Source organism: Dermochelys coriacea, chromosome 10, assembly GCF_009764565.3.
Source record: "Dermochelys coriacea isolate rDerCor1 chromosome 10, rDerCor1.pri.v4, whole genome shotgun sequence".
NCBI classification, from domain to species: Eukaryota; Metazoa; Chordata; order Testudines; family Dermochelyidae; genus Dermochelys; species Dermochelys coriacea.
Genome location: NC_050077.1, coordinates 73,821,501 through 73,837,392, shown reverse-complemented (window position 1 = coordinate 73,837,392; position 15,892 = coordinate 73,821,501). Strand labels below are relative to the sequence as shown.

General features: G+C 42.1%; 2 protein-coding genes across 12 annotated transcripts in view; one reads left to right on the top strand and one right to left on the bottom strand.

Annotated features, from left to right (window-relative positions):
• Positions 1 to 5,130, bottom strand: part of CHD2 (chromodomain helicase DNA binding protein 2) — a 95,812-nt gene extending 90,682 nt beyond the window's left edge. For all 7 annotated transcript variants that reach the window (XM_038419864.2, XM_038419866.2, XM_038419867.2 and 4 more), the window contains exons 1-3: positions 4,991 to 5,130; positions 2,273 to 2,344; positions 1,385 to 1,478 (exon numbers count right to left, since the gene is read on the bottom strand). The gene's annotated coding sequence lies outside the window, so the exon portion shown is untranslated. The remainder of the gene's footprint in view (positions 1 to 1,384; positions 1,479 to 2,272; positions 2,345 to 4,990) is intronic.
• LOC119862701 (serine/arginine-rich splicing factor SR45-like) lies at positions 4,996 to 6,755 on the top strand. Of its 5 annotated transcripts, none has more exons than XR_005295338.2 (3): positions 4,996 to 6,031; positions 6,384 to 6,481; positions 6,568 to 6,755. XR_005295338.2 is itself a non-coding variant. In XM_043493850.1 (2 exons), exons 1-2 carry the CDS (start codon positions 4,996 to 4,998, stop codon positions 6,594 to 6,596), a joined length of 351 nt encoding a protein of 116 aa, XP_043349785.1. In that variant the 3' UTR covers positions 6,597 to 6,755. The 5 variants fall into 5 exon arrangements, 1 of the variants encoding a protein (XP_043349785.1); XR_006274759.1 differs by having other exon boundaries at positions 4,996 to 6,279; XR_006274760.1 differs by having other exon boundaries at positions 5,183 to 5,317.
• Positions 6,756 to 15,892: the final 9,137 nt, after the last annotated feature.

Genomic DNA, 15,892 nt, shown 5'->3' with positions numbered 1-15,892 from the left:
TAGCATTCTGTTCCAGTAGACTGAAGATTCACATCAGAAGTCGCATGCATGCTTTAAAAGATGCCAGATAATTTCTTATAAGGATTCCTAATTCTCAAGTTCCATATTATATAATTACGTGACTGACTTGTTAAATTTTACACAGCAACCTCATCCAAAATTTGTTTTCCTGCCGTCTGCTTACATTTTAAGCTATATGACCCCTTCTCTATATAAATTAGTTTGATTTGTGTGTCATATTGGCCAGACTTCTCGGTGTGGGTAAAATGGAGACTGACTTTCAACTGCTACAGGCAGAGACACTTGAAAAGTCATATCTGTATCTGAACAGTTAAAGCAATTAGCTAGAACAGGCTAAAATTTACATCCAAGCTAGAATGGATATCTGTCCTCTATCAGGTAGGAGATCTTATGAGAATTGTGTTGATTTTTGCTAATTTTTAGTTTTATGTAGAACAGTTTTGGGGGTACACTTTAACATATATAATTCATTAAGATTCATTTTAAGGATTCTCAGTTAATTTAAATCTCTTCATCAAGATGATCTTAAGATTTAATGACCTGAATTTGTTAGTCTCTAAGGTGCCACAAGTACTCCTTTTCTTTTTGCAAATACAGACTAACACGGCTGCTACTCTGAAACCTTACATTAGTATGGTAACCTGTAAGAAGAAATCTGTTATTAATACAAGCACCAAGTAAGATCGACAACTCCGAGTTACATTTTTAGATTGATAAAAGGTAACATGGTTCAAATGTAAGATAAAGAGGTGTCTCAAATTCAAAGGTAGTTGAAAATTAGTCTACTTAAGTTGTAGAAATAACAAGGTATCTGACACTACTAGTGCTTTGGCTTCTCATTTTTATAGCAGTAGGGTTTTAGAGGGTAAAACATCCAAAATAATTTTTTTAAATGAAGTGCATGACAGCCCAAACAGAAAAAACTTGAAATATGATCATGAAGTAATGAATTCAGGGACAATGTATTCCTGAAGTTTAACTCATTAACTTTATATATACACTTATGTGCTGCTGAATATGGAGAAACATAGAAATATCTGCCTTGGGTTTCTAAATTCTTTTCTTTTATTTGTTATGTTACTATGCAATATATTTTAGATGGTACAAACAGATCCATCTCCTTTTACTGAATGGACTGTCCCATAATCTTGAGAAAAGACTGTATTTAGAGGGCACGTCAAGAATGTTATGAACTGTATTTAGTATGCACTAAAATTTGAATGCAAATCCTGAGCAAGACACCATTCATTTATTGTGCTAAGTATCCTTTAATGCCTTAAACAAATACCACAGCATAAGTTTACTGCTTATTTGCCGAAAGAGTGAATTTTAAGAGATTAACATAATCACTAATATTACGTACCTGACATGAACGCTACAGAATTTTGAACGTTTCCTTTTATTCCAGGTTTAACAGACCAGCCACTGGAAACAAGAAACAGTACCCAGGTACAACCCTTTTAAAAAAAGGAACAAAGACATTTGTTTAAAAGATCAAAAGCTATCTAAGAAATTCCATCTACACTTCTGCCATAGGACTATCTAAATGTATTCATATATTTCTTTAAACACAACTTTTTAGTGATTGCATATTAAAGTTCTCATCTAAAGTATAAAACAAGCACATGGAGAGTAACGTGGTACAAAATTAGAAATAAATGTAAATAATTCTTTAAAGAACCTTAAATGTTCAGGCTCTTCAAAAAACAGCTAGGCCCCAAGACACTTCTTGTAAATTAGTGTGTACGTTGGTTAGTCAGTTTTTGATGCCATGTTTAAAATCTACAATATGCCTAGGTGAACTTGTTTTTATTTAAATTTAGAATGCAGAATACAAATGATTTACAAAATTCAGTACATTTTTTCCACTTAGGAAAAAAAGGTAAATGAAAGTTTTTGAAGTAAAGTGATGAGCTTTCACCAAATTTCAGTCAAGATTGTTATAGATGAATTCACCTTTTAAACTATTAGAACAAAATTAATTTGACAGAATGCCTATCATAAACACACTTTACATTAAATTTTAAAACGGGACTTTTTTGCATCTTATACCTACTTTAAGACATACCATTTAAAATCCAAATCATTTTGTAGTGTACCCCATTCAATTTAATAAGACTTGCAAAACAAAGGTCACTTTTGCCTTTTCTAGTAAAGCACAGCAGTAGACAATTAAACAAACCCCCAAGAATGAGAAAGTAACTGAAAGTGGTAATGATGCTGTGTAAAACTTAGAACAAGCCATTCTTACCTAAAAAAATTATGTTTGTACAATCCTCCTGGAAGTCAGTCAGCCATCAAGTAGGTAAACATTTATGGAGTTCTATTTTAAAAAAATAAAAATAAAAAAAAAGACAAAACACACAAATGTTACTATTTTGTTCTAAAAGAGGTTGTAAAAAATGACTTGTAAAAACATAAAAAGAACAGCAATTTTTAAGAGTATTGGCCATATACGTTACTATAATCTCTGTGGCAACAAAAAATATTGGAATTACTACATCTGAAGAGACAGACTGATGATGGGGTGTGATTATGAAACATCACATGCACAGTCCATATTTTTTGCATGAGAAGAGGTAAATTGCCTGTCCCTCTCCCATTATTTTTACCACTACCAGACCATTAACCATAAAGATGAAATCAAAACTGTAACATATATTTCATAAAGCAAAAGCAAGTAGTGTTTTTTGTAGTTTCCCTCAATCCTCTCCTTTACTCCATAAAATGCAAAAGCCCTTACAAGCTTTACAAAATTTAGCAATACAAAGTTAAATAAAATCCCCACTATCAACAAACTATGATGTTAAAATGGCTGTCATCATCATCTGTGAATTTTTAGCCACAAGTTATTTGATCTCTCCAAGTGAGATATCAGCTTTTCCCTTTAGAATACAGTTTTTAAAACTTGCAGCATCTTTGACCTTTAATCAGTCCCCAAACATTGCTCTTTAACACTACAAGCACCGCTAAGTTTGCCTTTCCTCAAAAGGCTTAATTTAACTGGTTGGCAGTTATTCATCCCCAATATTCCCCAGCCTAGTAAAAGCTTCACAGATAATTCTATGAAGAGTCCGTATTTTAAATTCATACATATTACACACTCCTACAAGTAAATTCAATTCTCAGTACCTGCTAATATAAATGGAATGCAAATCCTTTAAAGTTTAAAAAAAGAACGGTTTAGCAATTTTGTTTTCAAAACCAATTTAACTATTGAAGCTGAAACAGCATTTGAAGGAAAAACCACAAGCTTTTTTTTTTTTTAAAAAAAGTCATTGTGCTAAAAATACAGCAGACTTTCACCTAGAACTTTCTTTTCAGCAAACTGTCATACCCTAATACTGCAGAGATTTAACTGTAGTTATAAAACCATTACAATTCAAGCCTAAAATGAAGATACACAAATTTGTGCTTAAGATTAAAACGTTTTTAAACAAAAACCTCTAAAAATATCGGTTTCATTTTCATAATACCCAATTCACATTTACAAGGGATATCATGAAACTGTAGATTTACCTTTCAACTGCTGTATTTGAGAAAGAGCACAAAGACTTTAAAATATTCTTCTATGACTCAACACTAGATAAGTTACAATAAATATGGCTACATACCATCTCCAATTAATACAAGAGTAGCTACTTTATTTACCTTGTAATATTCTACAGTAACTTTTTATAGATTTGGTATTTGAACATTATCCTAAAACATGTGAGTAATCATTAAATATGTGAGCAAATATGAAGCAAACACTAAATATTCCATTTAAACTTTTCCTTTTAAATGAGTGTGATAACTATTATTGAACACAAGCTCTAAATTATAAAAAAACAGTTACACTTGAACAATGATCAAAATGCTATGGAAATAACCGCAGCCTGAGTAGCAGAAAAATGCATAAATTAAATACCAAATACAAAATGACACTTTAGCAAAGGTTGGTTGTTTTTTTTTTTTAGTAACTACATATTTGTCAGTATCATTTACAATTACTTTCACATATTATTCATTTTAAGTAACCAATTTTCCTCCTGCACAGCAGTCTAATTCACAACTGTGTTTTTTTTTTTTAAACTTTAAACTGTAGAGTTGGCATAAACAAGGCTGTTTTAGAAGATTGCTAAATTTATATAATGCCAGCTTAACCACAACACTATACTGCGCTTAAATCTCACACTTTTGCTTAAAGCTCTGTCTCCAAACTATTTTTTTTAGATAAAATTAAAATTTTAATTGATCGTTTCAGTAAAGTACTGAAGCTGTCTCTTCTGCAGCCTGCTTTCGCTCACGGGTGCAGAAAGAGTTAAAAGCCAACACCCCACACACACACACACACACAAAAAAAACAAGTTTTATTTTTAAGAAACAGACATGGCGTCTTTGTTCTTACAAACTAGGGAGAGTAGATCCCCTTTTTTAGCAGCAAGGGGCAACAAATGTTCTTTAAAGAACTATTTTAGGACCTTAGGACTTGGGGCTAAACATATAGTAAAGTCTACAGCCCCACTCCTCGTTAGTGTTGCATCGGAGTTAGTAACTAGTCTGCAGATGCCCCCTTGCCGTGGTGCACTGGAGGCGGACTGGGGTGCGCCCTCTCTCCAGTAGTCCTGCATTGGGGCCCAGGGACTGGTCTGCAGCGCCCCCCTCCCCCCCCCAGCGCCACCCTTAGTACTCTGTGTGGGGACTAAGAGCCAGGGCCCCCTTAATGCTGCACGGGAGGGGAGCTCTGCATGCCGAGCTCCGCTGCCTCCGGCTCTGCAGCACCCCGCGGCCCCCCAGCGCCAGAGACGCCCCCCTCAGTGAAAGGGGGTGCCGCGCTGGAGGGTGCTCGCTCCCGGCTCTCCTAGCCCAGGGCGGGCGGGCGGGCGGGGGGGGGCAGGAATCTCCCCTCCCCCTCCCGGCTCCAAGGACATTTTGTTTTTCCTCCCAAGGACAAAGAACAATGCGGCGCAGAGACGGAACCACTCACCAGCAATGCGGAGACCGGCGGCGGCCCGGGGCGTAGGGCGCCGTTCCCCTCCTCACCCTGCCTGCGGCGGCGTACGGCTCGCCGCCCGCCCGCCCACCTCGAGGCGCCGACAGAGATTCGCAGCTCGGCGCCATCGCCCTCCGCCTGTCCGCAGCCCCGTACGGAGCGCTCGGCTGGCCGCTCTCCGTCGCCCCGGAAGCCCTGAGTGCCGGGCCCCAAGTGGCCCGCGAGGCCGGTGCCCAGGTGCCTCCCCGACTCCGCCGAGCCGAGCGGCGGCCGATCCCCCTGAGAGCCGGGTTGCGGCTGCCTCCCCGGCCATCTTGTGCGGTGTGTGCGAGAGAGCGTCTGTCTCTCCTGTCTTCCCTCAACTCCTTCCTCCCCTCCCCCCGCACAACATGGCCGCCGGAGTCAGTACTCACTGCGGCGGGGAAGGGGCTGGGCCTGCGCTTCTACCCCCTGCCTACCGCTCATTCCTCCCCCCCACCCTTCCTGCCTTCTGCGCGTGCGCCAACCACTGCTCTCCGCTGGCCCCGATGCTCCCGGCCCAGCGCGCGCCGCTACCATTGGCTGCGCCCCTCCCTCCTTCCTCCTCCCATCCCGGGCCCGCGCGCAACTCAGCCGCCGCTTCCTATTGGCCGCCGCTTCTCACCGGTCTTTCCACCCTACCCGCCCCACCGCAACCTCAACGGTCGCAGCCCAGTATGGTGAGCGCGAGCCGCGTCTGCCGCTCCCTATTGGCTCCGCTCCTTCTCTCCCTCCTCCTCCTCCTCCTCCCCCCCCGTCGCCCGCGGCCTCGCGCGAGTCCTGTGCCCTGCTTCGAATCCATACATAGGCTCTGCTGGGGGGGGGGGGGGGAGGGGGAAGCATGTGAGCCGTTGCGGTGCTTCCACAGCCTGGGAAATGTCCCAAAATCTGGGCATTTTTGAGTGAAATGCTTCAAATTGGGAATTGTCGTTCGAAACCTAAATAATCCATGGGAACAGTTCACAAAACGCAAAAGACTTTCCCAACCTCAAAAATCCTGGGAAGTTGTCTTAAAAAGTAATAAGTAAAATATTTGTGCTTCTTTTAAATTTCCCTCAAAAGGTGTTCAGTTGGGCTGGTGGATATTGGTCATGTGATTTTCATAAGCGGGCTGTGCTGCTCTCCTATTGGTGGGGCTGCAACGTACTGGCTCGTGAGGGCACAAGTGAGGTGACAAGTGTGCACACATGTACTCACAACAAACCAGCCTCAGCAACAGCCGGCTGGCGGCTAATGGGGGGATGGTTATCAAATGTATCTTCTAGGCAAGGTTTCTTCCAATAATTAAATATATTGCAATACTCACTGGTTCTGATTCGTTTCTTGATCTGTCATTACATCTCTAAAATTTTGTATTTCGTGCTTGCAGTTGCACAGAGAATGTGGACCAGAGCGTTCGGCTGTTCCTAAACTTGTAACAGCACCTTCCTCCCGGCAAATATTAAATATCTTCGCCGACTGTGTTAGGTAATAATATATAATGTGTTCCTTTCTTTGATTTAAATATAAATTGAAATATACATTCTACTAATTATTGCATTCCATTATTTCAGATATTTCTTTCCATTTTTTATCTACATAAGAAATAAATAAAGAGACAGGTAAGGCTGGTGAGAAGATGAAGGACTGCAGGAGTAGACAAAGATCCGTCCACGTCAAAATGAAAACAACGGGATAGCACCTCCGACAGAGTATTGAAGACTCGGGGTGAACTGCCACCAAAAGAGAAGCCATCTACTTTCAAAAAAAGCCTTTCAAGACTCATGGCTTCAAGAAGGTAAATACAAAGACTGCTGCGGAAAGTAGAAAACAATTGTTTTTTAGCTTATTGCAAATGTTGTGATGTAAAAATCCAGGCAGTACTAGTGAGTTAGTTAAGAACGCTAATGGTAAAAAACATAAACAAAAGGTTGAGACAGTATCTAATAAAAAGAAAATTGATATGTTTAATAAACAAGATTGTGAAATTAAAAAAGCACAAAAATGTGAAGAGCAAGTTAAAAATGCAAAGATTAGAATGGCCTGTTACTTTGCTGCACACAATGTCAGTATCCAATCTGCAGAACGCTTGACTGAAGTAGTTAAAAAATGTTTCCTTGATTCCAAAATTGCTGAGGCTGTAACATTAAAGAAAGATAAATGTACTGCTATAATTAGCAATGTTTTGGTGCAAACTGAGACTGAGGAACTTGTAGAAAAATTGAAAGTTAATTAATTTAGTGTATTTGTGGATGAATCTACTTCAGGGAATAAATATGACAACCATAACACTCAATTCTAGTGTAGTTGTAAGGTCAGCTTTGAAAGCAAAGCAAGAGAAATATTCTAATTTTGTAATTACTATTAAGCACTTGTATTTACATTGTAAAAATATGTACAGTAAAAATGACAGTGATAAAACTAGTAAAAATATTAATGATGGTAATGATATTCCTAGTGACGACTCAGACTATGAGTCAGCAAATGGATAAAACTCAGAGATTATAATAATAAGGAAAATTATATAAAAGAGTTATTTCTATTTGCTTTTTTATCTTATTTTGTAATCATATGTTTACTTTTTATTTTTTCAAAGTAACTTTAATGTACAGTACACTGCAGGGCACATGCTGTACTTATTAATACTTTTGTTTTTAAAATAGTGAAATTTGTGTAAAATACATTGTTTTCTATCATTTCAATCCTACTCCTCGTGTTAAATATTTTATTTACTGTATAAGTAACATAAGTTTAAAATTGAAAAACATGTCTATATGTATTAAAATTGTAATAAATGTGAAATAACTTGAACGAATAAGAATAATTTGGATATAATATATATTATGTAGTTATTTAAAACACATATATTACGTTCCTTTGAGATTTTGAAATAAAAAACTTTATCTGGGAATTTTTGACCGGTTTTGGGAAATTTTTAGTGCTAGGTTGGGAAAAGTTGGCATCACGATATAGAAGTTTTGAATGGTCGGCCTGTGGAGCGCTCTGGACACTGGGTTCAATGTTACCGGCTAAAAAACACCTCCAGGCCCGCTCCTACCTCGGTCATCGCCCCCAACCCTGGTCAGCGCCATTAAACCACCGCCTGGCCCGGCCCTGCCCAGCCATCGTCCCCTATTCCAGCCAGTGCCACAAAACCATCTCAATCCCTGATCCAGCCCAGACAGTGCCACCAAAACCACCTCCCAGCACAACCCAGCCTTTCCCCCAACCCTGGCAAGTGGCACCGAAACCACCTCAAGCCCCAACCGGGGCATCCCCCCGCTTACCTAGCCCAGACAATGCCACCAAAATCACCTCACACCCCGGGTATTGCCCCCTACCTTGGCCAGTGCCATTGGAACCACCTCAGGCATCACCCTCTACCCCAGCCAGTGTCACCAAAACCACCTCGTGCCCCACCCCAGGCATCACTCCATACCCTTGCCAGTGCCATTAGATCTACCTCATGCCCCAGCCTAGGCATCACCTCCTACTCCCGCCAGTGCTACTGAAACCATCTCATGGCCCAGCCCGGCCCAAGCATTGCCCACAACCACAGCCACTACTACTGAAACCACCTCACGCCCCAGCCTGGGTATCACTCCCTACCCTGGCCAGTGACACCAAAACAACCTTGTGCTCCCTACTCTGGTCAGTGCCACTGAAACTGCCTTGTGCCCCACCCCAGGCATCACCCTCTACCCCCCCGTGCCACTGGAATCACCTCACATACCAGGCATCGTCCCCTACCCTGACCAATGTCACCAAAACCACCTCACGTGCCAGCCCAGCCCAGGCATTGCCCCTTACCCTAGCCAGTGCCACTGAAACCACCTCATACCCTGTCCCAGACATTGCCCTGTACCCCAGCCAGTGCTATTGAAAAACCACCTTGTGCCAGACATCACTCCCTACCCCAACCAGTGCCACTGAGTCCATCTCCCAGCCTGAGCCAGGCTTCATCTACCCTGGCCAGTGCCACTAAAACCGCCTCATGCCCTGCCTCAGGCATCACCTCCTACCCCAGCCAGTACCACCGGAGCCACCTCATGCCCCAGGCATTGCCCCCTACCCTGACCAGTGCCACCCAAACCATCTCACTCATGCACCAGCCCAGCCTGGGCATTGCCGCCTCTCCAGCCAGTGCCGCCAAAACCCCCTTGTTTCCCAGCTCTGCTTGAGCATCACCCCTTACCCTGGCCAGTGCCATGGAAACCACCTCACACTCCAACCCAGCCTGGCCATTAACCCCTACCCTCACCAGTGCCACCAAAACCATCTTGTGCCCTTGCCTGCCCTGAGTATCACTCCCCCTCTCCCAGAATTTGGTCCATGGATATTCTAACTATTTTGCATATGAGTAGCTTTGTCCCTTATCTTGTGTGAGTGCCCTCTGTGTTGTGAACTTTATTCTTTCATTTCTTATTTATTCCTAAATCACCTTCAAAGACTTTACAAGTGAAAGAAAATTAACAATAAAAAAATTAAAAGAGCTTCTTTGCTCCTCACTTCAAAAAATGTCTACACTAATTTATATTTCCATCCTTATTGCAAACTATTACCATTTCCCTAATGTAAGCACAGTATTGACAGCTGCAAGTGTTCAAAAATTATAAGTCTAGCCCCTCAGTATCATGACATTGTTTTAAAAATCATTAAATTAAAAAGCATCCAGGATTTTTTTTATTTGCCCTCTTATTTTTGACCCTTTGGGGATACACATGCATTCTGTTTTCAAGTTACTGTGAGAGCTGGAAATGTACTTTTTTAATGAAAGCTGAGATTGTCATGTATGCATGTGACTCCAGGAGCTGAGGTTTTAAGAAAACCATAAAATGTCACAAGAATTTGGATAAAATCATGAGTTGACAACACGGAAAACGGCAAGGGCCAGATCCTCAACCTGTGTAAATGGTTAGTGAAATGTCCCATTTCACATATACTCAGCACCTTCATTTTGAAGTACAATTGGCCAAGATGGCTGTCTGTTGTTTACTCCCAATTCTGATATCAGCTCTTTATGTCTAAAAAGTGGTAGGTGGAGCTCTCCCTTTCATCTGGCTGGAGATGGGCAGACCTTACATTGAAGCAACTGGTTAGGAAATCGGTGCACCCCCTCCCATCCATCACCATGTTCTTGTGCTTCTGTCTTCCTGGAAGACAAAGCAGCAATAATCAAGTGGGTAATCCCCCAGCCAGGCTTTAGTCCTAACAATGGAAGCCTAAATCCTGGTCTTCCACGGAGTTTGGTCTTCCCTCTACCCCTCACATACACACGTGTCTGTTTAACTAGCCATTCCTCTATCCGCCCGATTCGACACATACCTGTATTCAGCTATTCCTCTGTGCACCCACTACACCTGGGTTTAGCTGCCTCTTCTTCAACATATGCATCCCCACATCACACAGCACTCAGTTACATCTATGTTCAACTACCCTGTCCACTGATATCTCCCCTCAAGTGGGTTGCTGTACTGCTATCTCCCGCACTGCATCAGTCACGATATTCTCCTTTACCAGGCATGAAATACTAGAAAATATATAAGCATGCTATAATGAGCATGTACGTACTATAGCTGCCCAGTTTGTTTGACAAACGGGGTTTTTTTCTTTGTGCTTTTTCAGCCATTTAAAATTGTTTCAAGTTCTGTCACTTTCACAAAGTGAGATGGTTCATCCATAAGGAGGATGTAACAAGAACACTACCAATGCTAAAGAAGATTATGGAAGGTTCTGGGGGTGGGGGACGGGGGAATTGTAGGGCCTTGAGATTTCATTGCTTTTAATGGTATCCCAGCAGTTCTATGACAATTGGAATTTGGGCAGTTGGAGGCCAACTATGACTTCTTAACTATCAGGCTCCTTAAACCTAGGAGCAGGAGGAATCTGGTTGGCTGGGAGGGCGTCAGATCGCTCTTCACTAACAAGTCCTTGAGGATGGAAAGATTCTGATCTGAGAACAGATTGGATGGGCAGTGCCTCAGGGGTGACAGAGGGAAGCAAGATGGGGTTCTTTCTTGAAAGAGGGAAAGGATGGGGTGGAACAGCTTGCTTTATAGTGTGAAAGAAGGTCGGATGCGCTCCTGGTTGGGATAGAAGAGTGGATATTACTGCTTCTTGGTGGGAAAATAAAGCAGAAGGACTGTTCTTTACAGATAGAAGAGTAGAAAGTCAGCTTTCTGGTGAACATGGAAGGCAGAAAGTCTGCGCTGTGGTTTTGTAAACCAGGGCCCCAAACCTGCAATTTTTAGTGCCACTGAACTCAATGGAACTTCTCGTGTGCATGTAGTTATTCATATCTGAAAATGTTTGCAGGGTTGGAACCTCGATGTTTACTTCCGGGTAGAACATCAATAGAAAAGGAAAAGAAGAGAAAAAACAGCAGGCTAAAAAACATCCAGGCTAAAACAAGAATAAAACAAAAATAGGACACACAAGAGTTTTTATTTACATATTTATTTGTAGCCAGGTTTGAGGGATGCAACATCCCAGTAAGACTAATAGCAGGAATTCTAGGGTTCATCTTCTAGTCTCTCTCATTTCCATTATTTATTTTGGGGCATTTTGATACTTCCTTGAAAATTGCTTATTGTACATTTATTTATATTGTGATGTCATACAGTAAATTTGACCAACTGAAGTGAGTGCAAACATTTTAAAAATTCACAAAAGCTTACATTTCCACATTGCAACAATAAAAAAAGCCACTTACCACATTGCTGCTACATGTGACCAAAAACTGAACTACAGAGAGCATGAACAGGAAGTGGTACGCTATAACTTTTAACTTACAGTGGATGGCAAGAATGGGACCTAAATTCCACTGTAACTTCCTTAAAGTATGTGACACTTTTCTTTCAGAGTTAATTTTAAAATCAATTATTGAAAAAAATACAGTTGGTGTTTTATAAGTTGTTTTAGATTTAAACTGAAAAGCAGAAACCCTAAAATTTAGTGAGGAAAGAACAATTATTTATTTATTTAATTATTAGTTCCTTGATTCTCTGTGCCAGCCCTGGTGCAGGTTACAGCATCTTGGGGGCTGCTCTAACTTGCACTAGCTGCATACAATCTCTGTTTCATGTATTGCATGCTGGGTAATAACATAAGAGAACTCTATGTTTCGAAAACTACACTGGGTCTTTATTAAGAGAATTATTTACAGACCAGCTGCAAGTATAGTCAGCATTCAAGTCATGCAAACATACTGACTTCCTGGTACCCTTTCCAAATTCTTCCCTCCTGCAGCTGGTGCTCTTTCCTCCAAGCTCCATGCAGATTGCTACCTCTTTCCTTTTAATTTTTTGTTATTGTGTCTTTTGTGCAGTGTTTGCTGACTTGCTGGGGACAGAGGTTACTAACACATAGCCCACCCTAGGGATATGGCCTTTACTGCCAGGCCATCATGCCACAGAATTTCAGTGGCATTATAGAGACAGTCCACTATGTCAATGTGGGCAGCCACAAACCATGACACATATTGTTGAGGACTACAAAATGAATCAACTTACTGGAGGTCTTTGTGCCTTGAACATCGTTGATAAGAACACTGTGGCTTGTCTTGACCGAATTGCATACACCAAATAAATAAGGGCTCATAGTCCTTCAAGTATGCTGGTCTTTCAACCAGTCTCCAATTTCTTGTTTGTGTTATCGCTGGGTGGGAGGATGGGGAGGAGAGTTGCTTCCAGCCTGTGGCTGCCTTCATTCTGCTGGTCCTCTGTATTGCTCATAATACTTGTTTCTTCTGATTCCTACATTAGGCCAGCTGATACTTGAAGCTCTTTCTAAGTCCTCCTGGTCTTGACCTTGCCCCATGTGCCTGAGAATACTGACTGTCGGTCACTACTACACAGGTTTCTTCAGTTTTGTCTCCACCACTGTCCTGGGTCTGTAGCTACCTCAAGTGATCTATATCCCACTGATGCTTGGACAATTGCCTTTTACCACTGCTTTGTGTGGCTATGTGCTGGTTGGACTCTGGCCTGCTCACCTGTGCTCACTTGGCTCATTTGTTGTAGCGAGCCACCTGCTTAGCTTGGCATTTTCTTAATAGCTTCTGTATAATGTCCATCAGCTCTCCACTGGGTTACAGCAGTCTATCCCATAATGGGAAGCAGAGTTTTGGTTCTCTGGCCCATCACTCCCAATGCTGGACTATTATCTAATGCCTGGGACGATATGTTGTGATGGTCCAACATCACGGTAGGGATCCCTTCCTGTCTATTTTGCCTTTGTCATAAGTCTCTTGGCTGTCTTCACTGTTGACTCTACTTTCCGGTTGGACCCCTTCACATCCTTTGATCTGGGCATTTCCTTAACAGTACTCAGATTTTCAGGTTCCAGTCAGAGTCTCTCAGAAGTAACCTGATGTCCAGTGTAGGGGATATGTAAATGAGTGGCCTCATCCTGGACACACACTCCTCATGTGGCCTTGGGGCAGTCCTGCAAGTGGCCCCTCACCTCGGTTTCCTTTCTAGGTCCCCAGTAATTCCATATGAATTTATCCTCCAGTCCATCATAGTTTATTAACAATATAGTGCATATATAGTGCAAAAGTTCATAACCAAAAGCCCCAAAACATAGTCCCTATCACCCCCAATGTGTGTGGTCTTTAAAACCCATTCTTGTATGTGGCATTCACTACTTCATTACCAGTGTTTGACCCTAATACAGATCTTTTTAACACATTGGCTGCTGTTCATCCAGTAGGTTGACTCAAAAGAACAACTGAATTTGCCTCCGTTGGTCGTATATCTAAGTGACCAAATAGAAGTGCCCACATGCGCCTCTTGCTCTGTGGAAGGCTGTCAGTATGTATGCAGGTGTCATGTGTTTGAGGGGATCCCTCCTATGTGTGTGCCCAGGAGGAGAAGTACAACTGCAGAATAGGTCAAAAGGACCAGCTGCTTCTATCTCATCGATTCCAGTGTAGTTATCAAAGTGGAAAATTCTGTGAAAAGAGTAACCTATAATATGAATGGACAATATTGTTCAGCAGCTAATTAAACACGTTATAACTGTTAGGGAAACTAGACGTGCAGTCACCACTCCAAACTTCATTTTAAACTTGTATTAAAACACTATGATTTGGCAGATAGTTGTCACTCCAGTTTCCATTTTCGGAACAGTGCCATAATGAACAGTCATTCAGACTATGGCTGTGTACCTGATAAGTTACATAAAGATGGAGTATGGAGGCTCCAATAAAGTTTCCTATTTTTCAGGTTCATCAAGCTCCTGAAAGGGTATAAACTAAATCAGGAGCTACTCTTTGATGTGTTCCACCAAATTTCCCTTCCATCTTTGTTTCTAATGGCCTCCACAATGTAACATTGTAAGAATGCAAAATGGAAGGTTGTAAATATGAACAATGCAGAAAACCACTTTATTCTACTTATTTTATCCTTATATTTATGTATCCGCCAGTTGTCTGTATTAACTAAAGCTCATATTTGTGTGTTCCACCAATTTTATCTTCTTAATTAACTCTAAATAGCTGCCTGAAAAAGAACGTATCTGTGACAAGTGCATAATTGTACCCCAATACATCATCAATTATGTTAATTGATCAGGCTATACCAGCTTTGTTTTCACCACACCTGGACTCTGTCAGTCCTCATCTGTCCCCCGGCCTCTGAGGCCAGGCTGATGGCATAGGCATTCACACCTAGCAGTATTTGCCAAAAGGTGTGGCAAAGATTTTCCAGTGGCTGGATGGCTCATGTAGCTCAATATGCCAGAACCCATACTTGACATCACAAACACTGAACACTTTTGCTGTGGATAAATTAGATAGTATGTCTCCAGTCACTAGTGACTTCTTTTCAATGCTTCGATAAGTGGTTTTGGGTCAATGCCGCTTCTCAGTTTAGCTGAAGGTTTTCTCACCACTGTTAGGCTGCTGATCCACTCTGTGCTAGTTTCAACAATTCTAATGATGCCTCTTCTTTACAGGCTTGCCAGTTCCCTCTTCAGTGGCTCTATACGGTCTATTGGAACCAACTATTTTGGTAGTCTCATGGGCTGCACATGGATGTCTATTTCTAACTTCATCTTGCTGTCTAGATGTCTATCTCCCTGAATTATGTCCTTAGATTCTCTTAGAATGTTGGACACGGCTCATGGTGACCATTCTCCTTCCTCTCTCACATTGGGGGTATTCTGGTGTACTGTGATCAGATCCTGGCTTGCACTCCTCTGCTGCCCTGCAGTGGGTGGTACTCTTGTATGTCTACTACTATAAAATCCAAACAATAATCTCTCTTATTTTTGCCCACTGGCCTCTGAATGATTTTATTATATATCACAAGCATTTGGTCACATTTCTCCAGCCTAATATTACTGCTTATCAGTGTTGCTGGGATTATGCTGTAGTTGGCTCCACAATCCAGCTGGAATCAAACTGATTGTCGTTCTGATGGCATAGTTGCAAATATGACAGTTGAATGGCTGGCAGCCTTCTTTTGACGTGCCTGTACATTGAGAGGCTTTGGATCTGCTAGAGCAGGAATCGGCAACCTTTGGCCCACGGCCCGCCAGGTAAAGCTGCTGGCGGGCCAGGCCAGTTTGTTTACCTGCCGCGTATGCAGGTTCGGCTGATCGCGGCTCCTACTGGCCACGGTTCGCTGCTCCAGGCCAATGGAGGCTGCGGGAAGCGGCACGGTCCAAAGGATGTGCTGGCCACCCTTCCTACAGCCCCCATTGGCCTGGGATGGTGAGCTGCGGCCAGTGGGAGCTGCAATCGGCCAATCCTTCACATGCTGCAGGTAAACAAACTGGCCCGGCCCGCTGGCAGCTTTCCCTGGTGGACCACATGCCAAAGGTTGCTGATCCCTGTGCTAGAGTCACACTGCAGATATTCTCCTTTTCATTGGATGTCTCTACATCCTCAGTCAC